The following is a 27,095-nucleotide window of genomic DNA, read 5'->3' as shown; positions in this document are numbered from 1 at the left end:
CTTTAAGGTTATTGGAATATGGAAATTTGGAAGAACATTTAAATAAAATGATTAATTGGTATAATCAATTGATAGCCATTTGAGAAGATATGAATGAATCTTTTTTGATTGGCATAATATTTTGCGATTTACCAGAATCATATAATAGTTTAATAAACGTACTTGAAGGTAAAGCGCCGAATGAATTAACATTAAGTGTGATCAAAGGAAAATATTGAGAATACAAGAGTTAGATTTAGCACACAAAAAAGACGTTTATTTAAGAAAAATAAGAAAAAAAGAAATAGATCGAAGTAACTCGTTTGAACAAAAGACGGTTACACTAGTTTACAAAATGAAATTGATTTCATGTACATTTGATGGGATGTAACTTTTCTTGTGGATTTTCTCCTGCTGAATTCGAAAACCAAGGTTAACATTTTTTTATGGAACAGTTTTTAAGATATTTTGATTTTTTCAATTTTTTAACCTCTTTTCACTTTAAAAACCATATCTGGAGCTAGATGTGTCCGATTTGGTCGTTCTTGGTACCAAATGAAAGACATTGAAATGGTGAACAATTACGTTTAATGGGATCTTCAATTGGTGAAGCAGTTCAAATGATATTGATGAAAATATTCCAGATTTTTAAAAAAATTAGATTTTTAAGCATATTCTGTGGCCACGGAAAAATAGAAACCGATAAAAAACGTCCGGTTTCTTTTCATATACGTAAAGCTGGTACTTTTGCGCAAAAACTGACACTAACCAGAAGTAAATCGACCAAAAAATGACAAAGTTATTAGCGTTTGAGTGAATAAATCCAAGTCCCATACTTTCTGAATATATTAATTTTTTCGACAAGTGCCGGCAACGGTTTTTTTTGTTCTCACGTTGACGCCACTGCTACAGCGATGACTGTCGTTTCGTTTTGACAGCATCTACAAAACATACCGTGTTTGTATTCAGAAACTTATAACTTGGAGTGAAATTATTTGATTGCGTTCACCAAAATGGCTAAAAGAATACGAGAATTTCAGTGCGTAAACGATCCGCATAAATTCTGTTACGTGTGTGGTAATTTTGCCCTGAGGGCAAATAGATGTAGTTTCACGGATTCATTACAACAGAATTATCTGCAATATTTTGGAATAGCACCTGCAACTTTTCATAAGAGATGGACACCAAATAAAGTGTGTTTAACGTGTCATGTAACTCTTACCGCGTGGGGTTCTGGTTCAACAAAGTAAGTTTAAATATACAACTGTTGATGGTTTCATATGAACATGTCATGAATAACGTGAATCTTTATTCCAAACTAGACGATACATAAAATTCGGTGTACCGATGATATGGAGAGAGCTCTGCCATATGACTGATTGTTACTTTTGCCTGAGCCAATCGACTGGTTTTGGTAAAAATGCCAAATGGGTTTATGCGGCAGTAGCATCTGTTTCACTTCCAGTTCCACATTCAAGTGAATTTCCTCATCCTAAGTGTCCCGATTCAACTGTTGAATCTTCCGGAACGTCACAAGAGGCAGGCACAAGCAGTGAAAATGAACCGGATACGGAATTGCAACGTTTTACGCAATCTGAACTGAATGATTTGGTGAGAGATCTCGAGTTGTCAAAGGAAAAAGCGGAGTTACTTGCATCTCGCCTCAAGCAACGGAACCTTTTGGCTCCGGGTGTGAATGGAACATTTTACAGAAACCGTCATAAGTCTTACGCACAATATTTTAAAAAGGAAAAGGACATATGCTACTGCACCGATATTCCTGCTTTGTTTGAGCAACTCAGAGAGCCTTACGATCCAAATGAGTGGCGCTTGTTCATTGACGGTAGTAAGGACAGTTTAAAAGCAGTCCTATTGCATATTGGCAATGAAAAACCATCCATACCCATCGCTCATGCCATCAACACTAAAGAATCATACGACACAATGGCCGCTTTGATAAAATACATTCAATACGATCAACACAATTGGAAAATATGTTCCGATCTGAAAGTCGTTGGCATGTTGTGTGGAATGCAGGGTGGGTATACAAAATATTGCTGCTTTCTTTGCCTCTGGGATAGCCGCGCTCGTGATCATCACTATAGGAGAAAAAACTGGCCAGTAAGGGATAACGTCACAGTGGGCAAAGACAATATTAAATACGTGCCCCTTGTCAAGAAAGAAAATATAATTCTTCCGGCGTTGCATATTAAACTTGGCCACTTTAAAAATTTTGTAAAGGCCTTGGACAAGGAAAGCCTAGTATTCTGCTATTTGAGAAAGCTTTTCCCGCAGCTTTCTACAGCCAAAATCAAGGAAGGCGTCTTTGTTGGACCACAGATAAAAAAACTGCTCGGAAGCACAGAGTTTCCAACATATTTAACACCCGTTGAAAATGAGGCTTGGAATTCATTTCGGCTGGTTGTTACCAATTTTCTTGGAAACGATAAAAGCCCTAGCTACGAGACAATTATTACCGATTTGCTGAAGAACTACAACAAGATGGGTATGGAATGCCATTATTTAATTTCATTCTTGTTCATTTTCTTTTGTATTCTTTTTACCATTTTATTTAATTCTAACAGGTGTACATATGTCTCTGAAAATCCACTTTCTACACTCTCATTTGAATTTCTTTCCGGACAATCCTGGTCACGTAAGTGATGAACACGGCGAGAGATTTCACCAGCTAATTAAGATCATTGAGCGACGCTATGAAGGGTTTTGGGATGAAGCAATGTTGGCAGACTACATATGGTTCCTCGTGAGAGAAACGGATCAAGAGCAAAAACTACTTCTAAAATGTTCTAAAGAATAAAGTTGGGTTCTTTCATATGTTTGTTTACAATCAAAATTGTGTTGTCTTATTCAAAACGAACTATCAGTTTTCGCTGAGCCAGTGGCGTCAACGTGAGAACAGAAAAAATTGATGCCGGCATGGCCATTTGTCGAAAAGATTAATATATTCAGAAAATGTGGGATTTGGATTTATTCACTCAAACGCTAATAACTTTGTCATTTTTTAGTCGATTTACTTCTGGTTGGTGTCATTTTTTGCGCAAAAGTACCAGCTTTACGTATATGAAAAGAAACCGGACGTTTTTTATCGGTTTCTATTTTTCCGTGGCCACAGAATATGCTTAAAAATCTAATTTTTTTAAAAAACTGGAATATTTTCATCAATATCATTTGAACTGCTTCACCAATTGAAGATCCCATTAAACGTAATTGTTCACCATTTCAATGTCTTTCATTTGGTACCAAGAACGATCAAATCGGACACATCTAGCTCCAGATATGGTTTTTAAAGTGAAAAGAGGTTAAAAAATTGAAAAAATCAAAATATCTTAAAAACTGTACCATAAAAAAAATTTTAACCTTGGTTTTCGAATTCAGCAGGAGAAAATCCATAAGAAAAGTTACATCCCATCAAATGTACATGAAATCAATTTCATTTTGTAAACTAGTGTTATCGACACGTGTGTATCGCACGAGAACGTTCGCGGACAGTAGTCGGTTACAACAACAATTCGCGCCGGTAGCGAAGCGAGGATACGTGCGCAGAACACTCCGGCACACAGGGCCGTGATTAGAGTACAAGGAACAAGGAAACGGTTTAAAAATAAATTTTCTTTTTAACAACAAGTAATGCTTGTTCTCTTTTATAACTATAGTATATATGTGTGAGTGAGAAAGCAGCGCCATCACCCTGTGTTTTCCGGGACCTATGTTATTATGCAATGCAAACTCTATCTGCGACTGAGAGCGATGCATGTTGAACGTTTACGTTGTCACAAAAGTTATGATTGTAATAATCAATGGTTCTGTTATAAACCAAATATATTTACATTAGTCTATCTTACAGTGAATATAAGTGATTATTCCTCAGAATAAACAAAAGAAAATTTTTGAATGAATATCACAGAAGGGTAAACTGTTCTGCGCAGTCAAGTACAATGGGAGATACAGCACTGAAGACGAAAAGCAACAATTTTCGAAAGAAAGAAGATTCAACAAAACTAAGCGATTGCTATTTTTCTAAAAAGAAAGGACATTTAAAAAAGGATTGTTGGAAATATAAAAATTGGAAAGAGCAGAAAGAAAAGGTAAATAAAACAGAAGATACCAGTAATAATGATTTCTGTGTTACTGCTCATACAGATAAAAGTGATTCAGATGCATGGTTTATCGACTCAGGTGCAACGAGTCATATGACGAGCAACAAAAAGTTTTTTAATACCCTGGATACTAATAAAAAGAATAACGTTACTGTAGCAGATGGAAAAGTAATTAAAGTCGAAGGCATAAGAAAAGGAAATATTAAATGTATAAATAATTTGAATGAAGAAAGAACAGCAACTATAAAGGATGTATTGTATGTACCTGATTTATATGGTAACTTATTATCTGTCAAGAAGATAACAGATAATGGATTTAAAATTGTTTTTAATGAAACCGAGTGCAATGTAACAAAAAATAATATAATAGTAGCTACAGCGGAAAGTATAGGAAATCTATACAGACTGAAGGATCATAAAGCATTACTTATACAAAGCAAGCATAAGGAAAATTGCATACATTCCTGGCACAGGAAGCTAGGACACAGGGATCCAGAAGTCATACGTAGGATTGTTAAGGAAACTCTTGCTTTGAACATAAAGATAGAGGACTGCGGTATTAAAGAAATATGTGATACATATGTCCAAGGAAAGCTATCTCCAAAAAGAATGGAGAAAACTAAGGGTATATTGGATCTTGTTCACACCGATGTATGTGGTTCAATGCAAATAGCAACACCAAGCAGCAAAAGATATGTACTTACACTAATTGATGATTATAGTGGGTACACTGAGGTACGTCTATTAGCACATAAGTCTGATGTAAATAAAAGCATAAAAGAATATGTAGCTTTAGTCAAGAATAAGTTCAACAAAAAACCAAAAGTCATTAGGTCTGACAGAGGGAGAGAGTATGTCAATGCTGAATTAACAAATTACATGAAGACTGAAGGTATACAAATACAGTTAACAGCACCGCATACTCCGCAACAAAATGGAACTGCTGAAAGAAAGAATAGGTACCTGATAGAGATAACCAGATGCATACTCATCGACAGTAGATTCGAAAAGAAATACTGGAGTGAGGCAGTTCTAACGGCAAATTATATGCAGAACAGATTATCCAGTAGAATGCGAAGCAAAAGTTCATATGAATATTGGCACGGAACCAAACCGAATATACAAGTTTGGATGTCAAGCCTACGTACACATCCCAGGTGAAAAGAGACTGAAGTTAGATAATAAGGCAAAAAAACTATATTTCGTAGGATATAGCGAAGAAGCAAAAGCGTACCGTTTAATAAACTTAAAGACTGATAAGATTACTATTTGTAGAGATGTTATATTTATAGAAAATATCAGTATTCAGGAGGAGACTAAAGAATTTAATGAAGAAAATGAAAGTGAAGATACGGAAATATGTATAGGTCTAGAAACTAAGGAAGAAGAGGAAGAAGAACCTATACAACAGATACAGCAGGATCAAACAAATGAAAATAATTTAAAAAGATCAAAGCGTGAAAATAAAGGAGTACCACCAGCGAGGTTATCAGCATACGTACATATCACGAAAGAGCAAGAGATGGAACCAAGATCCGTCGCAGAAGCTTTGGCAGGAACAAATAAAGAAGAATGGCAACGAGCGTTAGATGAAGAATATTCATCTTTGTTAGCAAATAATATATGGGAGATAACTGAACTTCCGAAAGGAGCTAAAGCAATTGGGTGCAAATGGGTTTTTAAATTAAAAAGAGATGCAAATAGAAATATAGTTCGTTACAAGACTAGACTTGTGGCGCTGGGTTGTAACCAAAGTTATAAGATAGATTACGAAGAAATATTTGCGCCAGTGGTAAGACAAACAACATTGAGAATGTTTTTGAGTATTGCAGGTAAAGAGAAGATGATAGTTAAACACTATGATATAAAAAATGCATTTCTAAATGGAAATTTAAAAGAAGTAATTTATATGAAGCAGCCAAAAGGATACGAGATACAGAACCAAGAGCATTTGGTATTAAGATTGAACAAAAGTATATACGGATTGAAACAATCAGCAAATAATTGGAATACTTGTATTTCAAACAAATTAAAAGAAACAGGATATAACCAAGGTATTACAGATCCATGTTTATATATAAAACATAATCGAAGTATGACTACTTATGTAATAATATATATGGATGATATAGTGATAGCTTCTAAAAATACTGATGAGATTCAAAAGTTTGAGCAAGAACATTCAGAAAAATTTAGAATGTCAAAACTTGGAGACGTAAAAGAATATTCAGGAATACAAGTAGAAAGAGACAAAGAACAAATAATTTATATACATCAAAGAAAATACATTGAGCAAAGGGTATAACCGAATAAGGAGGTCAAAAGTGCCCCCAAACCAAATTCGAATTGCGATCAGCTATTCGATAGGTTATGCAAAAAAAACGGTTTATGCCAAGTTTTAACCCTGTGTCTCACCCGGGGGGAAAATAGTAATGGGGAAAAATCGAAATTCATATTTTTGGCCAATTAAGCCAACGGTATTCGATAAAAAATTCTGAAAAAAATCAGGGACGTGCTAATTGTAAATACACATATTCTAGAATTATTTGAGATTTTTAGATTAAAAATTCTACCCGTGAAAAATAAAAAACACAAAAAATTGTAAAAAATTCCGATTTCGTATTACAGCAGATCCGATACCACAATCATATTTATACAGTAAATAGGTATTATTGATAACAATATTCTGAATTTTTTTCAGATTTTTGGTTTTGGTGCGCCATGTCGAGACAAATTAAAAACCGGTTTTTTCGTAGTTTTCTGCCTGTCAGAGTTATTTCTGTGCAGAATTTTCGTATAAAATTTGTTAAATAAATGTTTTATAGGATTTTCAATGAATTGATATACAATAAAACGGAGTAAGAATTAAAAAAGTTCACTTAAATCAGTTAATTGAACAATGCAAGCCCGTTACATTCTATAAAAGTGGCCATCAGATCAACAGTGTCGGTGGCGCAGCAGTAAAGTATCGAGATGCTAAACTGCTGCAAAATATTTTAGCGCGAATAAATATTGATCATTGTTACATAGTCAAGAATTCAAAATGAATGTTAAAATGAATGTTAAAAAAAATGCACCTAAACAAGTCTCGAACTCGCGCTACAATATTTTGCAGCGGTTTAGCATCGCGGTTTAGCGGCTTATATTTATTACTAATAGTTAGAAATGCATTAATTAGTATATATTATATGAATCTATATCAGTATGTAACGATATATAACAATATTGCATGTATTCATAGAGTCTGTATTTGCATTAATAATTGAACCGTGTTTTGCATTGATGCGTTAACCTACAAATAACTCGTTTTGGTAAATCGAGCATTTTTTACTAAAATAATCTACTCTAGCAATTTTTTAGTATAATTACCAATATAATTAATTTAAATAATTGTTCACATGTAAGGATATAGTAATTTACAAACAAAATATAACCTACTTTGTTTAAAACACAAGAGTAAATTAATTATCTAATTATTATTAGGTAGGATTTCAGAAGGGTAATACGTATTACATATATCATATAATATACGTATGTTATTGAAATTTGTCTATTTGAAATTGCTAAGAATTTAAAGCACAATATAAAACAATTACAGATTGTAATTACACTGAAAATTACATATAGAACATAAGTGCAAAACTATTGTTTAATAACCATTGTTCAATAAGACAACTCGTAAAAGTAATTTTAATCTTCAGAAATTCAAAAAATTCTTAAGTAAGTATTTATTAGTAAATATATCATTAATTACGTTCTTTTCAATAATACTGTTATACAGTATGTCCAACGAAATCCTGGACAGTCGATTATTTGGTAACCTATTAAAGATACGAAAAAAGTTTTTATATGAAATTGAATCGCAAGAGGGGGCTGATTTATTGGCCGTAACAATTTTTTTTTTACCATTATTGTTTACAAAGATATGAAAGTTAAGTTTGGTTTTTTAAATGAGATTATATATTTTTTGTTTGATCAATAGATAATACGTTTCAAGACGAATTCAGCAAACATTAATGTATATACCTTTTTTCAAATAGTTTTTATGATAGCAGGAAGCATTAACCGAATGTTCATGAAGTTGCAACGAAAATTTCTAAGACATTGCGGCAGTATAGTGGTAAAATTTTAGGAATTAAGAAATCGCTTAAAATAACTATTGTAGGATAGAATAATATTAAAAACAGTGATACATGATCAAAGATAATCCTTGTATGAAACTGTTCACAGCACTTAAAACGCTCTGGCACTTAAAAATCACAATAAAAATACACAACACTAATCATGTAACTGAAAAATATGTTTCTCAGTGTCACGCGTTCAGCACTCCCGTTCGAGTATCTTTGGCTTACATGAAATCGAAGCAGGTGGGAAGATGGTAGTTTGGGAGGAATAGCCAGCTTTGCCGCATCATCGCTCGTTTCATGATCTGATTTTTAGCTACTGGAAATTCGTTAGTTTGTCGTGGAACGGAACAGGTCTGGGTTAGGTCTGGGTTATCTAAAAAGCAAAGCAGGCGGAATGCCACCTCCCCGCCACTTGTTCCGTTAAGGTCTATGGTTAATTAAATTACTCAAAGATTTTGACAAAGATATTACTCTACCTATATAAATTCTAAATCAAAATTATAGCAAAAGAATAAAACATGTTGATACCAAATATCATTTTATCGGAGGTTTAAAAGAAGGTAACATAATTAAGTTAATATATGTAGGAATAGAATTGTTTGTATCTATTTATTGGACAAGCACGCGACAGAAAAGTAGGATTAATATGCGTATGCGATCGGCAAAAATCCGTTCAAGCGCCGCCGTTAAGCCGAAACCGTCCCGTGAACTTCAAAGTCGTTGTCGTCGTGATCGACCTACCGTATCGTTTTCGTACTCGTTCGTTGACTCGCGTAGCTCTGACCCCGCGCGCCGCGGGTGCGGCCTTTTGTTTTCCGCCGATCGAACGTTCTCGCATCTTCTCGCATATTCTCGCCTATTCTCGGTATCCTTTTCGAATTAGGTGCGTAACCGGTCGTTACGCGTCGATGATGATGTCGCGGCGTATACACAAACAACACATACTCTAGCGCGCACACACACACACGCACACTCTCAAACGCACACACTCGCACTCGCGTCAGTGCTCACATCCTACATATATTGTAGTACAGAACATATGATTGCAGATTTATTGACGAAGTCAATAGAGAAAAATAAACTAAAAGGGTTGTCTTTGGATTGTGGACTGCAATTAATAATTAATGACGTCGTTGAGGAGGAGTGTTGAATAACGCGCGCATTTATCATTTCAACGACGCCATCTAATGACGTTATGTTTTCTATTTCTTTTTGTAACGCACTTCGGGTTACGTTTTTGACTGATTGCACAAGGATATTATTCAATAGTTTTTCTAATTATTCTAATATCACGTGTACAATAATATTTACCCTTCCAACAATATCTACAATTTTACTTACTTATGGCATGGATCTGGATGTACATAACTGCATTTCGATGAAGATCCTCTACGTGATGGATAGGTTTTAGAATCTATGTACCAGATTAGATTATGATAACATCATTGTTCGTTCCAGTCGTGCCTTTAAATCTTCTCTCTTCCTGTGTACATAACGGTTGCGTTTCATCAATGTTTTAGCAACTTTGTACAATCTAGCTGCTTTTGGGGTCAATTGGCACTGTTTCATGCTGTTCTGCAGTAGTGTATTTCTCTGGCTCTTCTCTGATATTGAACTGTTCTGATATTATTGAACTACTTGGACCAGCTTCATTATGTTCATTAATATCCCACACTGTTTCTTCACAAATTGTTTGAGTTATTTCTTCACTCATGCAATTCTTTATGAGACTCTTCTGTTCATTATTGTTTTGACTTTTTACTGTTGTAACAGAAGCTGAATATACTTTTGCTTCTATATTTTCAGCACCATATTCTTTGCTCTGACGCTGCACTGGCAAATGCAAAGTTGGAATAGCATCATGTCTTAATCTTCTTCGTTGAGTGAAACGCAGAAATGAGGTTTCTTCAATGTGTCTGTAATATACCCTGTATCTGTGCCTTCCAGTGCTTGTCAGTTTATGTAGCACAGGACATCGAATTTCATTAGCCCAAGACTCTGATCGTACAACGTCTTTGGAAAGGTGGTACGCTGGGATAGTCACACCCCATGAACACTGTGGAACTGTACACGCTCTCACCATTTTGCTCTGATGTCCAAATTCACACTAATATTTGTTCAAACACACTAACTGTTTGTAAAAACTGTCTGCACTTATGTGTTTTATGCACTTATATGTCTTTATTCACTGTTATTGTTTATTCACTGTTGCACAGTTTTTCTGCTTGCTGCTGCACTCCTCTGCACCTCACTATTCTACTATCCAGAACAAAGTTTAAAAAATTTTATAATTTATGCACAAAAATTTGAAAAATAAGCTCAAAAATAAGTTCACTGAGTGTCGCTCAATTTTAAAAGATTATTTCAAAAATTGATTTGACACTGAGCAAACTTCCGTGAACTTATTAATCCAATTTTGAACACAATTCTATTATTAATAAAACAATATAAAAATTTTTTATAATTCTCTTCGCAGTCCGCAATCAAGGCACACGCTATTGATATGCGGTTTTGGCGGTAATAGTAGCGTCAAAAATTTTAATCAGTCATGTCCAGTCGCGTGATGTGCTGCAATCATAGTGCCACCTGAGATAACTCCTTAGAAAGTGTACTAACGAGTGTTCAAAGTCATACATAAGAGTTTACTCCCCCTGCTCACTCGCTATATGTGCGTCACACAACGAGTTTGAGCCGATCAACATGATCTATGAGTCTTCCCACTCTTACACAAGAAAGAAAGCGATATCACAATACCATACAAAATTGTGGGGTTTAGGCTAGGACGTTTGCCACTTTCCCAACACCACAGTCCACAACCGCTGCCAGTACACTATCCGGAAGGACGGGATAAACAATATCTTGTTCGAATAATAAACAAGAAGAACACTTTATTAAAATCAGTTCTTTCGGCAGACATTTATCGCTCAAAGGACGGGTTCCCTTCTTTTACACGCAGAATGCCTCGACTCTCGCGCTTCCGCTAGGGGCGCCACCGGACCCCCCCCCCCCCCCCCCCCCCCCAGAGACCATGACTGTCATTGTGCATTTACTAGTTTCGGTTTTGTCTCTTGTACTTGTTTTGTTTAGAACTTAATGCTATCTTTGCGTTATCGCTACCCCATGTCTACTGTTTGGTATAATGCATTGACTAATCTTTGGTGTAACCCTCGTCTAACTGCGTTTGGTGTCGGTCGTGAGCGTAACGTTCTTTTTCTTATTATACATTTTGACCTCCAAACGCGAGTTGATTGGTGCTGACATCGACGGGGTGTTTTCCGGTGCTGTTTCGGTTATCTCATCCGATATAAAGTATGCCGGCTTGCGGTTTTCCACAGAAATGCTTTTCGCCGTACCGTTTACTTCTACTACGAACACACGGTCCGACATTCTCTCGACTATTTTATACGGCCCCGCATATGGCCGTCCCAACGCTTTTTTTGAGCCTCCTACTCGCAAAAATACATGAGTGCATGATTTTAAGTCTCCAAACACGAACGCTCGCTTTTTGTGTCTGTAATCGACCGGTACGGGTTTTACCTCGCGCAAAGACTCACGGAATTCTTAGAGGAATATCCGCGGCTCCGGTTTAAAATCGTCAGGCAGAACAAACTCCCCCAGAACTCGGAGTGTTGTTCCGCACATGTACTCGACTAGTGATGCATCGGTATCGCGACGTACCTGGGTGCGCAGACCGAACATCACCGTTAATAGCGTTCTGGTCCAATTTTTACCCGCATGACACATGATAGCGGCTTTGAACGACCTGTGCCATCGCTCGATCAACCCATTTGCAGCTGGGTGATACGGAGTTGCCGGGTTCGTTCGCTTCCTATTAATTGTAATAACGAGGCGAATAGCTGTGCCTCGAATTGACTTCCCTGATCCGTTGTAACACATCCGAATCGCGCGATCCAATAATCTACGAATGCTCGAGGCACAATCAGAGCCTCAATATCCCTCAACGGGACTGCCTCAGGCCACCGTGAAAACTGGTCGATCATTGCTAAGCAGCATTTATAGCCATCGCATTGTGGCAACGGTCCGACAATGTCTACATGAACGTGATCGAATCGACCGTCGGGTGTCACAGTTTTTGCGGGCGAAAGCGAAACGTGCCGTGATACCTTGGCTTCTTCTCACTCGGTGCAATTTTTGCACTATTTCGAGATATCTTTGTGCATATTCGGCCAGACGTATCGCTTCCGGATAATTCGGTCGGTAACCCTTGCACTAGGGTAGGCGGCTTTGTGGAACATATCAAACACCCGAAAACGCATCAACTTGGGTATATACGGGCGTATCGCCTCTGCCGTCATGTCGCGCTACAATCTGGTATTGCTCGGACCCCACGGAATGCGCTGAATTTTTAAGGGAAAATCCGGTGTGTTGCGGATTTCTATTAGCTGTTCATCAATTTCTTGTTGTTCCGCCATCTCGTTCAAGCCGAACTCTACCGACAGACGCAACGCATCGACTCGGGATAATGAATCTGCTACCATGTTACTACTCCCGGGGATATGTTTGATTTTAGTCGTGAATTGTGAGATATACGACAATAGTCACGACTGGCGGGGAGACGCATTGTCCGACCACTGCCTGAATGCATATATGATAGGCTTGTGATCTGTCACAATTTTAAATTCGCGACCTTCTAAGAAGTGGTGGAAATATTTAACTGCCCCATATATTGTAGTCAGCTCACGATCGTACGTGCTGTATCTGGTTTGCGCTGGACTAAATTTTTAGAAAAAAAACGCCACAGGTTTCCAGTCTCCTTCATCTAGTTGTTCCAAAACTGCGCCCATTGCACGATCCGACGCGTCACACACCACCCTTGTCTCGGCGTTTTCGGACGGGTGCGCTAACAAGATTGCGTTTGCGAGTTCGTTTTTAACTTTGACGAACACTTCCTCCGCGTCGGGTGTCTACGGAATTTCTCGTTTGTCGTTCTTCTGCGAATTGCGCGTCAACTCGTTTAATGGAGCCTGCGTCGCCGCGGCGTTCGGGATGTGTCGATGATAAAAATTTATCAACCCTAGAATGCGCCTAAACTCGATTATTGTTTTCGGTTTCGTAAATTGTCTCACCGCCTGTACTTTTTCCGGTAGAGGTCCGCATCCCTCGCTATTTATCAGGTAACCCAGAAACTCTAATTCTGTCTCCCCGAATTGACATTTCTCTACATTTGTCTGGAGGTGAAACTCCATACGTTGGAACACTATGCGGATTTGTCCTTTACGTTCCGCGGGGGAAGACGACGCCATCGAAATGTCTATATATGCGTATACGAAGTCGAGATCTCCCAGAGCTTGATACATATATCGCTGAAAGGTTCGCCCCGCATTGCACAATCCAAACGGCATCCTAAGGAATTCGAACAGCCCGCATAGCGTTGTGACTACCGTTTTCTCGATATCGCCCTCAAATACGGGAATTTGCAAATATGCTTTATGTAAATCGATTTTTGGAAAAAATTTTTTTCCCTTTTAGATTTGCGGCGAAATCGTGAATATGCGGAGTTGGGAAATTGTCCAGCACCGTGTTTGCGTTCAACCGCCGATAGTCCTCGCAAACCCTCCATTTCCCGTCTTTCTTCATCGTTAAATGGATAGGGCTTGCCCATGGACTATGTGATGGCCTGCATATACCGAGTTCTATCCACCACTTAAACTCCGCCCTAGCAGCATTAAGCTTTTCCGGCGATAACCGCCTGGGCCGCTCGGCGCTAGGCGGACCCTTCACCGCTATATAGTGAAACACCTTGCTCTGCTCGGGGGGAAACGGCTGTTCCAACCTGGTCAGCTCTGGAAACTCGGCGACTATCTCCCCGAATTTCGCCGCGGCTTTCACCAGAGTGATGGAGTGCATTGACGCCTCCTTTACGATTCCGCGAGTGAATGCGCTGGCTCGCGGGTCAATCAATCTTCGCCTCCGGACGTCAACCAAAAGCCCGTAATGCTTTAATAAGTTATAACCTACATAAAATCTGCGAGCGCTTCCCTTCGGTAATAACCTGACCTTTGAGAAGTCTTCGTAGACGGCTCTCGGAAGACGCCGTGTATGTCGCTATGATTCCTTTTTTTATTTTCTTCTATAAGTCGCTCGGCGGAGGCGAGGTCGCAAGTATATCTTTAATGCACGCGATAATTTTGTAGTCTAGCCATGCTACCACTGAATCTGCCATAGTTTGGTCTGACGTAACTAAGGCGTTTCGAAGACATGCTTCGACCTGCGTAAACCATAATATTGGGTCTTCCCGGAAGAACGCAGGTATTTTGGGCACTCGGTATGAGTCCAGTCGATTTTGCTGTATTAACGTCAATTGCGACTGTGCGTCCGTGAGCTGGGCTTCCGCCCTCAAAGCGCGTTCTGAGTCAGAGGCCATTTTGTTTTCATAACTGAGGTAGCGACTCAGAATTCGGCAGATTAAGATCGATGTTCGACATAAGCTCTCAAAATCTTGCGTCGCCTGCATTACCAACCTCGATAGAACACTACGCGCTAACCTCACTTTGTACATACTCGCGTATAGAATACGACTCGAACACCACCAAATAATCATGAATGTTAATTTTCAGCGCTAATTGATTATTCTTATATGTTATTAACCATTAGGACACATCTCGCTAGTGTTTAAATTAAGAATCGATTACAAGTTATATCGATAATCGATGTTGAAGTTACGTCACGCACTACCGTGCTCAAGTTACTTGATAATTATTGATATCATTTCGTTTTCTTTCAATGTTCGATTATGTAACAAGTTTGAATAAATTATTAGGGTTAAACAGATCCAAATCGTAAATTTCACTCTTTTCACTCCCACTATCCTAAATTCGTGGGAAAGCTGTTCTCCTCCTGAAACCTGATCCTTCCTTTTCGCCTAGTGCATTGGAACGTTACACTAGATAGGTATCGCCGAAGCTCTAGTTGTGAAAGCAATTGCGAGAAGTGGAGGAGATAGCGACGGCTAATTTGCAAGACATGCGTTATATACACACTTCAACTCTTTATCGGGCGCAATATGTTACGTAGCATTAATGGACGTGAAATGCCTGAGAAGTACAGTCCATAACAAAGAGTCATAATAACGGCGATTGTTACTTACAAGCAGAATCAAATAAAAGATTGTACTGACACATACAGGGTGTCCCAAACTAAGTGCGGGAGCCGGAAATGGGAGATTCCTGCGGTGATTCTAAACAACATTTTCCTTTGCAAAAATATCCTCCGAAACTTTGTTAACGAGTTATTAACGAAAAACCCCGACCAATCAGAGAGCGCGAATAGCGAGCGCTCGGCCGACCAGCGACAGGGCACAAGCTACGCGGAGCGTCTGCTATTCACCATGCTCGAGGCTTGTACAAGAAACTCAAAATGTTTACGTCAATGCTCAATTTCTCCTAAACTATTGGATGAAAAATTATGAAAAAAATTAGGACCACGTTAACTATTGAGACATATATTATAGAATTTTTTCAAATTTTTAAATTAATTATTCAAGTTGTAAAAAATAAAAAACGAGGAGAAAGAATTTTAAAATGCCGATTTAGTAAAGTAATACCATAGTAAAAAAAATAAAAACAATGTTTTCGTAGTTCCTACGGATTGTACGTTATTTTACTGTGTATTGAAACATTGAAAACTCTACAAGAATACTTATTTTATAAGGAACCAACGAAAATTGGACGTATTAGTTGCTGTAATCGGTAAAAAGTATGGAAACATTGATTTTTATTTTTTTAATTACGACGGACCGAAGCAAAAAATGTTTAAATGAATTGAGATTAATACTATGACTATAGTAATATGAGTAATTACTATCGGTAAAACTCACCCATTCGGAGAAGAATTCACCTGCTGCCTGAACACTTGCTCCATTGGGTCACTGTGCCGATCCCGATCACTGTGCCGAGGGATGATGCCCACTTGTTAGCGTTGACCGCAGGTACAACAGCACGAGAAACCACTTTGCAGTTACAACGCTTCGCAGTCACTAACACTGATCACTTCACTAAACGAGCACTTGACCTTTTAATGACCGACAACCGATTACTTTGAAACGTTCTGCGGCATTCCGTAAATAAAAACAAGATGTTACACATTTCAGCGGCGAAATTACGATCGATACTGACCATTTTTCCGAAGTTTCTTTCCTCGTGCCCTCGTATCCCTCCAGCGCGACTTCTCGGGGTGTAGCTTCGTCAAAATACTTGAATTTGATTTGCTAGCTGACACCAACAAGGTTGGATCTTCCTCGGTTACTTTTTTTAGTGGAGGTGGTAGTCTCTCCTTCGGGATCAGTGTTAGTGACCGCATAGTGTTGTAAATACAAGGTGTCTTCTTGTGGTCTTGGATACCTGCGATCAGCGCTACCTGAGAATCATCCCCTAATGATCGGGACCGGCACAACGACCTAATGGAGCAAGTGTTCAAGCAGCAGGTGAATTCCTCTCCGAATGAGTGAGTTTTACCGATAGTAATTACTCATATTACTAGAGTCATATTATTAATCTCAATTTATTTAAACATGTTTTTCCTTGGTCCGTCATAATTAAAAAAATAAAAATCAATGTTTCCGTACTTTTTACCGATTAAAGCAACTAATACGTCCAATTTTCGTTCGTTCATTATGAAATAAATATTATTGTACAATTTTCAATGTTTTGATACACAGTAAAATAACGTACAATCCGTAGGAACTACAAAAACATTGCTTTTTATTTTTTTTACTATAGCATTACTTTACTAAATCGGCATTTTGAAACTCTTTTTCCTCGTTTTTTATGTTTTACAACTTTGTTAATTAATTTAAAAATCTGAGAAAATTCCACAACATTTGTCGCGATAGCTAAGGTGTTCCTAATTTTTTTCATAATTTTTTGTCCAATAGCGCTCGCTATTCGTGCTCTCTGATTGGTCGGGGTTTTTCATTAATAACTTGTTAACAAAGCTTCAGAGGACATTTTTGCAAAGGAAAATATTGTTTAGAATCACCCCAGGAATCTCCCATTTCCGGCTCCCGCACTTAGTTTGGGACACCCTGTATATGCCTAAGATTATCGAAGAAGACCGACGATTTTGTCCATTCTAAGTTCGATTACAGACTAAACATTTTTATTTTCTTCTCCAATCAATTAGAAGACAATCGATACATAAAATTTGTAATCGGTTCTTAGACCGATAAAATTGTCAATCGCCGATTACAGTATTGCCTCGATAAGAGTAAACTTTTTAGCTCTCGATACAAGCGCGTCGCTATCCCCATCAGTTTGACTGCAGTTTGCCGCGACAATGATACGTACACACAAGCAATAAATTCGGCTTGACGCGGTTGCAGCAGCGCCTTTGTAATAAGAGACAGATTAGGATACTTTTCTCTCACTCAACACCTGCCATCTTTATCTTTGCGATTTAAATGGCCGAAATAGGCTTCTCATTCATTCAATTTGTTTATCTATCTCTCTCGATTTATATCTAACAACATGATAAATATTTTATGTTCCTATACAAATATTTACTACCATAAATATTGATTAATAATTATTCTAATTTTTAAGGATAATTATTAGGTGTGTATTATCAAAGAAATGTAATTCTACTTGGAACGTTTATCACAGTATTGATTTAGTGAAGAAATAATGTAGTAGAAATGTATACTTTTCCAAAAGTAGGTTTTAATGGGATATAAATTAAATACTTACCTTTTTCTGTTTTTAGTATTTATTTAAATTCGGTATGTTTTTAATAAATCAAACAGTACAGGCTCTTTTAAATCGAGATTTTTTTGGCGTGAAAAAGAAATTTAGCAGTATCTTGCGATGTAGCTTCAGACATACTTAGACAATATTAAATACTAAAGTATGTATTGAAGTACTAACTAAAAATGTATTGTTCATATTGACTAATTCACACATATATATCTTTTATCCTCTATAGATTTCAATAATGATAATTATACTAGTAATAACAACTGGGAATTCTCAATTATTCAATTTATAATTGACGTATGTATGCACCTATACTACTGATTCTTATCAATAGTTGGATAGTTAATCCATAAGTCTGAAGAGGATACAACAGGGAGTTCTAGTTGATCTTAAGTGTTGGGAGTATGTAGCTATGTAATATACAGAGTGTCCCGGAACTAGTAATACAAGCAAAAAGAGGATGATTGTGCATAGAAGGATAAGTATTAACTTTATTTAAGGTTTGGATCGGGCGATATTTTTGTATTCATCTTTTACGGCTAATGCATACTGCTTAATTTATAAAATATATACCAAATTTGAATACATAAATACTAAAATGAAAAAGAAAAAAGAAGTATTTAATTTAGACTTGAAACTTGCTTTAAGAACTGCTTTTTCCTAGACAAGATTTCCTTTATTTATACAATATTTTTCAGTACCCCATAATTATCATTAAATATTATAATAATTATAGTAAGATAATTATTATATGATTATAGGTATGCATACATGTATGTCAAGGTAATTATTTACATTAAGAGCTTCCTCACCGATTTTGATGACCTTGAAATATGTTGTCAAGGTCATCATTCTGAACAACATTTTCCTATACATGTTACTGCCGCTCAGCTTTAATTTCCGAGATACTTGCAAAAAAGTTTCAACATCTCAAAAACTGATCGGAGTAGGTCTGGGTTAGATTTCTTAGCAGGGAGGGGGTTTGGAGCAGGGGTGGCAGCCGCCTTATCGGCGGCCACAATTTCAAATCTAACTCAGACCTACTGTGATCACTTTTTAGGATGTTGGAACTTTTTTGCGAATATCTCGGAAACTAAAGCTGAACGGCGGTAACATGTATAGGAAAAAGTTGTTCAGAATAATGACCTTGACAACATATTTCAAGGTCATCAAAATTGGTGAGGAAGCCCTTAATGTAAATAATTACCGTAAGTGCCGAAGTGAGAAAAATACATCTAGTCCGTCTTCCTCTACAAAGCCACACCGAACTAAATGTATGGTTTGTATCTGTCACGCGTGATTCAAGGCGGCAAAACACAAGCGGGCCGAATAGTATCGCTAAGTGTGTGCTTAAGCTATTAGTTTGGTAGCGGTTAATTGCGCACCACAGTACCTATGAGGTCACTTGCATTCGATTGAAAGTTAACTCCAGGAATCTTTCGGAGGCGACCTTGAGTTTACAATTTGAAAAATATTAAATTTTAATTAGTTGTTTTCTATAAACGATTCTCAAAGCATGATTTATTGTCATATATACATATATGTTTAATATTTCCCGTTGGAACTATCTTGAAGATAAATGTCTACGCATTGCGAGTTAGAGAAAAACTGTTCTAGCCTTACACGTGGCAACTCAGAGTTTAGTATTTTTAGGGTTGATACGAATATACATAGAATAAATAAGTGATGAAATATTAAACAAAGATGTTTGTCTTAACACGGGAACTTGTACCACTTCTGCTGCCCCGTATCACTTTTTTGCTCGTTCTTACTGTTGCTCACTCCCAATAACATTATTTGTTTCGTCACTGCTAATGATTGAAAAATTAATAAATATATAATGGTGATGAGAAATCGGGCATTATAGCAGATCAATAGTGTATCGTACGCAGTGAAGACAATATCTAATATTTGTCTTTTGGTTTCAAGAGTCCCCACTAGATTTATCAATGGCGTTACTTGCTCATCACTCGGCAGCTGACATATCCCATCCATATTATGAAATCGATGAATACGAGTCAACATCCGAAGAGTCCTCATCATCAACATTATCCTTGTCTGGTGATCACTTGGACTGTAGTATTCTGACGACAATCAAAAGAGGGGAGAGAGTATTATTACCATGTGAAGTTTGTGGAAAATCTTTTGATCGACCTTCTCTTCTTAAGCGGCATATGAGGACACATACAGGTATGCAAAATATAAACAATTTTTGTGACGAGTGTTTTTCTTACTCTTTATTAATTCATGTACTCATTTTACCAAAGTAAAAACGTGAAAATCATACAAGAAACAGATGATATGCATATAAAGTGTCTTACCGTATAAACTTCGTTAATGTGTTCCATAGATAAAAAAAAAGTAAAATGTCATTTAACAAAAAGTCCATAAACGCTTCATAAAGAAGATATAACAAAATTATGAAACATGGAGGATATGATAATACTATTTCTTTTAGTGGAACACAAAGCAAACCGAGATTGGACTGAATGCATTCAGGTAGACGATCAGAACATTGTGCACATTAATTAAAATTTGGCTAAATAAACACAATTCTCAAGGATGGATTGATCCAGAGGAACCAATCGCTGATCCTCTTAGATTATCTTAATCACGTCTTTAGAATTTTACTTATGTAGCACTCTAAAAGAGAAAGTTTATAATTCAAAAGTATCTATTCCAAATAAATTAATTGGGATAAATATCGTATGTGAAGAAATTAGACAAAATTTCGATGAAATTCAATTTACAATAAATTCAATAATACGTCAGTATTAATACTATTAATAAAAGCGGATGACACCACAAAACGGATACATAGGTACAGCGGTTACATCGCATATTTTATGAGACTTATGTTTTTATTCAAACATTTTATTAATGAACTTCTTGTTACAAGACATATTAGTGTGATTTTTACCTATAGAGTACACTAGCAAAGAACTGTACGATACTCTGTATATTTAGAAGTACAGTTTTGTATCAGTATAAGCTCACAGCTTGAAATCACTTAGAAGTTCATAAAATGTGAAATGCTCGGTTTTAAAATCAGTTTATGTACTAGTAACTTAAATCTGCTTATTCGAACTAAGGTTGAGGTATATGAAAAACATCATCACAGGTAGGTAGTAGTGCACTGAGCTTGTATTCAGACAAAACTGTAAGAACAATTTACTATACGAAACGTACAACAAAGTGTCTATTGTATTTTTTTGTTCTACAGTATTGTATATTGTATTATGTCAGGATCAACGACGTAATCCTATCAAGGTCACCTTCTCCTCCCGCACTTGATTTCCCTTCACATTGTCTCGCGTGAACACGTACGTTGTAACACATACCTACGAAACCTGCGTAAAAAGTGCGTTTACTGTGCGATTTATGTGTATGTGCCGTAATGAGCGTGCTAATGCAGTGCAACGTGGAAGGAGGACAAGCACAAGAGGAGAAGGTGGTCTTCACTGGTCTACGTTACTGATACCAGCTTTAGCAAGACAGTTACGTTGTAGTATATGCATAGCCTAATGTAATTGTGTTCTATTATACAAACAAAGGACTACATATGCAGTACATGTATTAATAAATGCCAGCATGTATCAAAACAAAATTAGTGATGTTACGCCTATTCCTTTTTCTCTTCGAAAGCGAGAACTAAATAAACAAAAGTGATTTGTCTTTTCTACTTTCTCTACTGTCTTTTTTAGAAAGATAAAACAAACGTAAAGTTTGAACAGAACTGATCTAGATTTAATGTAGGCCACACTAGATTCTTACTTCTGCCACACATTTAATGTTTTGCTGTTCGATATCTTTTTTGTATTTTTATATATTTCTTTATATGTCTTTGGTTAATGTAAAGAACAATAATCATAATTGACGATTTTCAGCATTCTTGATCGCTAAAATTCAGCTTAAGAATGTTCTTCATTCGAAGTGATGGTAACTTCAACTATCTTTTAATCAGAATTTATTAGAAAAAATCTGAAAATTCCACCATACGAACACTTGTCTCCATATTAGTTCGGATACGAAAGATACTACTGTATTATATTATATAATCAGCAATTACAATTTTATGGTGTTTTAATATCTCTTGGTAACTTGCAGCTGTAAACCTTCGCCGATATATTCTTTATGCTTTCTATAATTACCAATCCACCAGCAAAAGTAGGTTAATTAAAACCTCTGCATGTAGTAAGTGGTATAGTTGTATTTATATTGGATACTTTTAATAAGGAAATGCAATTTTATAAATTAATCGTAAATTTATGCAATGTATAAATATGTATACATTAATATATAGATAGAAATCTCATTCTCTGACATTTTTGAGTAAATTTATTCAGTGCAAGTTAGAAGTGACTCAGCTCCGTTATTCCTCTCACAATTCGAGTAGATCGTGCATAAAGCAGAATAAATCATCAGGTAGTTCATTTTAGCACTGAGAATAATAGGGTTAATGAGTGAGAGGTCAAAAGGGATGATGGACAACCGTGTAGGTTAGGACTTGGAGAGAAGTTCTACATGCAGGAAACGATGTATTCAAGTTTGTATAAAGCCGGTGGTCTTTACGATCTATTGTCGAATATAAGAAGCTACATTGTTTTTAGACACATTGTGTTTCGTATTACACGATTAAACGCGATAAAAATGGCGACCTGCGTGTGGTTTGTGAAGGTTCTTTTTAGTTCTTCGACTTCCGTGAATGGGATCCTGAAAGAAGGATTGTGCATGGTTCAATCGTTTTAAATCACGCTTAGAATAAACTTCCTTATAACTAAAAAGTTAAGTAATGTCTTCTAAAATCTTTTTGATAGTTCGATAGCGGTGATTACTCGAAGTGAAGTTGCAGTTTCCTTAACGGACATTATTTCGGAGGGAAATGAGACCTTGTATTCTTCTGCTACAATCATTGGCTGCTATGCTGATTTGACAATGCTCAATCTGAGACCTCGATAGAAAAAAACGTCCACATGAAAGAATCTAAAACACGCTTTGCAAAAACGAAAGACGCTTATAAAGCGGGCTCTACAGGAGGGAACTTAACTTGAGCCATACCTAGCGATAAATGATGTGACCAGACCACTTTGAATCATTTTGACTCTGAATGGATCTTCGAAAAAGGCATGAAATTTGAAATAATTCCAAGTAACCTCAAACCCATTGCTTGTGACGAGGTATACCTCGAAGCAAGTCTCATCATGTAAAGTCCGCTTAAAGGGCAAAAGATATTTCTCGTCATAATATGGATAGGTTGCTTTTTCTACAGGAAAGCAGGAAGATATTATTTACCTCAGCCTAATGTATCATCAGTTCACAACATTGGTCCATTAGAGCTCATGGTTGTATTCTACGACGTCATCGTCTCTGAAATTTCTCACCTCGATCGGTTTTTCGTGTCTCATACAATGTCCTCGCGTTTCACTGATAGTTATGGTGTATTAAACATACCTTATTTATATAAGTAATTACACGTTATCTGCAGTTTAACAAAACGGATATATTTCCATAGAACAGGAAGTTCAACACACATGAAAAGAAACAAAAGAATGTCTATTCTTCCACACACGGCGCTGCTATCAATTAGTTCGCCGCGGGATGTACAAACTAAAATTACATTGTGTCAATACCATCAATCCCCCACTATTGACACAATTTTTATTTTCATATATATATATATACACACACATATCATATATATATATGATATATATATTTTTCTCTTACTCTTCATATTTTTCTCGCGTTATGTGATGTGCGATATCAATATGTTTGGATCTCGATCTTTCGATTCTATTTACTGTGAAATCTATTGCCGATTTATTGTCACATCTGAGGACATGTGGTTTACATGGTGTGTCAATGTTAAGTAATTTTCGCAATTCTTCGAATATCATATTTACGTTCATAATTTCTTTCACGGCGCTCGCTAAAGTTACATATTCTGCTTCCATTGTAGAAGTAGATATTGATGTTTGTTTATTTGACTTCCAGGAAACAGCGTTTCCTCCCAAAAACATTACCATTCCACTATAAGAGTGTCTATCATCTAAGTCGGATGCCCAATCTGCATCGCTAAATATCTCTATTACGTTATCACCTTTGCTGTACGTTAACGCTTTCTCTTTTGTTCTAGCCAAATATTTTATAACTCGTTTTGCTTGTATCTAATGCAATCTTCCCGGATTCGATACAAATTGTGACAATTTTGTGGCGATATATAATATATCTGGTCGCGTCGCCAGTGCTACGTACATTAACGAACCTATCAGTCTTCTATATGGTATATCTTTCATTTCATCCTTCTCAGTTTCGGATGAGGGACTATCTAGCTTCGACAGCTTTATGCCTAAATCTACAGGAGTGTTATGCGTCTTACAATTCTCTAAGTTGTATTCACTTATCAACTTTTCTATATATAACTTTTGTGACAGTCTCATCGTTCGTTCGCTATGATCTACTTTTATACCTAATAAGTATGATACAGTCCCTAAATCTCTCATATCGTACTGAGACATCAACATCGACTTAACCCGTTCTAATTTATCTACACTTTTAACAAATAATACTATGTCGTCTACATAAATGGTTAATATCACATCATTATCGCAGGTATATATGCAATTGTTACTCTTCAGTCTTTGAAATCCATTCCTGGTGAGGAACGTGTCAATAGTATTATTCCAGTTTCGACCGGACTGTTTTAACCCGTAAATTGGTTTTTTTAGTTTTGCAACTTTTGTATTCTGTACATCATATCCCTGAGGTAATCTCATATAAATGTCTTCGGTAAGTTCGCCATACAAATAGGCACTTTTCACATCTAGGTGATGCACCATCCAACCTAAGTACATCGATATTGCTAATAGTAATCTAATAGTTGAAATATTTGCCACTGGTGCGTATGATTCAAAGTAGTCTACGTCTTTCTTTTGTGCATACCCTTGCGCTACTAGTCTCGCTTTGTATTTTATTACCTTTCCATTTGAATCTGTCTTTATTTTATAAACCCATTTACTACCTATACATTTAATATTTTCAGTTTTATCTATTATATCCCATGTGTCTCTACTTTCTAGATTGTCGAGTTCTTCCTCCATAGCTGCCACCCATTTATCACATTGTGGTGAAGCTATAGCTTGTTCATATGTTACAGGCTCTATTACTTCTGTTAAATTGACTTCTACGTTTTTAAATATGTCTTTACGCCCCCCTGAGTTTCTGTTTACTTTTGCGCGTTTCGACGTAGTTGGTGCAACATTTCTACGTGATTTGGTGTCTCGAAGATTATATGGACTGGTAGTTTTAATAAGTTCGCGGTCATTAGGCTCTACTATCGTCTTTATAATTATTTGTGGACTGTCTTCTTCGGGTTCTTCACTATTATTTGGTTTGACATCCGTTTCTTCGTTTTCTAAACTTTCTTCTACGATTTGTCTGTCATCAAGAATAATACCATATGTTCTCTTTTGTTTAATGTACTCGAATCCACATATATTTTCTACAAATTCTACATGTTTTGTTTGTATTATGTCATCCATCTTAGGATCCCATAGCCTATAATCCCTTGTTTGATTTGAGTAGCCCACAAGTATACATTCTTTTGCTCTTGACTCAAGTTTGTGTCTACTTTGTTTTAATACATGTGCATATGCTAAGCATCCATATGCTCTCAAATGCTTTACACTAGGTATGTTACCTGTCCATATAGCCTCCGGAACACGATCGTCAATCGAAGAGTGTGTGACTCTGTTTTTTATGTAACACGCAGTTAACAACGCTTCAGCCCAGAACCTATCTGGTAATTGTGCAGTTTTTCACATCGATCGCACTAAGTTCATTAATGTTCGATTGATTCTTTCTGCGATTCCGTTCATTTGCGGTGTATATGTGTTCGTTCGTTCGTGCCTAATCCCTAAGTCATCAAACAGTGAATTTAAATCTTTATTACAAAATTCTAACCCATTATCAGTTCTAACTCTTTTGACTTTACGATCTGTCTCACGTTCTACTCGAACTATATATTTTCGCACGTAACTCGCTACTTCATCTTTACTTTTGATACAATATACAACGGTCTTTCTCGAATAATCATCAGTAAATGTAAGGAAATATTTAGATCCTCCTATCGATTTGACTGGCATAGGGCCACACAAATCCGAATGGATCAATTCCAGCACATTTTTAGATGTCTTATGTTCAATTTGTTTACATGGAGCTTTCGTGGATTTACCAATACAACAACCATTGCAGTGAACATCTTCTACTTTTACATTCTCCATGCCTCTAACTAAATTCTTTGTAGACAATTCTTTAATACTTCTCATATTCACGTGGCAAAATCTTTGATGCCATATTTGGCTATTACTTACTCTGTCTGTAACTACATGTGCTTCTGCCGGAATCGACTCACTCCCTATTTTTTCAGTTTTCACAATGTATAACCCATTCCTATTGTAAGCTTCCCCCACTACCAATTTTGTCTTTTTATTAATTATTTTTACTTTCCCATCATTGAAAGTTAATTTCTTACCTTTATTTTCTATTTGAGACACCGATAGTAGGTTTCTTCTTACATTAGGTACATGGTATACATTCTGTAATGTTAAACTAAATATATTATTATTTACGCAAGTTTCTATATTAATATCGCCAATTCCTATCGCCTTCAAATCATTCTTTGTGTGACTATCCGCGGAGTAAATTGTCTCGGTCGCGATTGGCTTATAACTACTGAACCATTCTCTATATTTACATATATGGTGAGTTGCCCCGCTGTCTAGTAACCAACATTCATCAAATTGAGTATTATTTACCTCTAGTAGAAACGCATCTCTGTGTTTACGTGTGGTAGACGCTTGTGGTTTCCAGTGCGTTTTTACATTTGACGTTCTGCAGTACCTTGCAGTACTGCCATTTATAAAATTAAAATTCTTATTAATTTATAAATTTAATTATTTATTAATGTACCCTTTTATTGAATCTTTTTCTTATTTTCTAATTTAATAATATTTTATTATTAATTAAAATTTGTTTTTAATTATTTTAAAGTTATAGAATAAATTTTTTTTTATTTTTTTTATGATTTTATATTATAAAATTTTTTATATACTTATTTTAAATTAATTAAAATAATAAAGATCATTTTACAAAATGATCCT

At 36.4% G+C, this 27,095-nt stretch overlaps 1 protein-coding gene across 1 annotated transcript in view; it reads left to right on the top strand.

Annotated features, from left to right (window-relative positions):
* Positions 1 to 27,095, top strand: part of LOC143187503 (uncharacterized) — a 124,532-nt gene that overhangs the window by 68,210 nt on the left and 29,227 nt on the right. Inside the window, exon 4 of the mRNA XM_076391716.1 lies at positions 19,864 to 20,124. Within this exon, the coding sequence (XP_076247831.1) occupies positions 19,864 to 20,124 (261 nt within the window). The remainder of the gene's footprint in view (positions 1 to 19,863; positions 20,125 to 27,095) is intronic.

Source organism: Calliopsis andreniformis, unplaced genomic scaffold (assembly GCF_051401765.1).
Source record: "Calliopsis andreniformis isolate RMS-2024a unplaced genomic scaffold, iyCalAndr_principal scaffold0048, whole genome shotgun sequence".
NCBI classification, from domain to species: Eukaryota; Metazoa; Arthropoda; class Insecta; order Hymenoptera; family Andrenidae; genus Calliopsis; species Calliopsis andreniformis.
The sequence above is the reverse complement of the archived record's forward strand: the minus strand, read 5'-3'. Positions and strand labels throughout refer to the sequence as shown.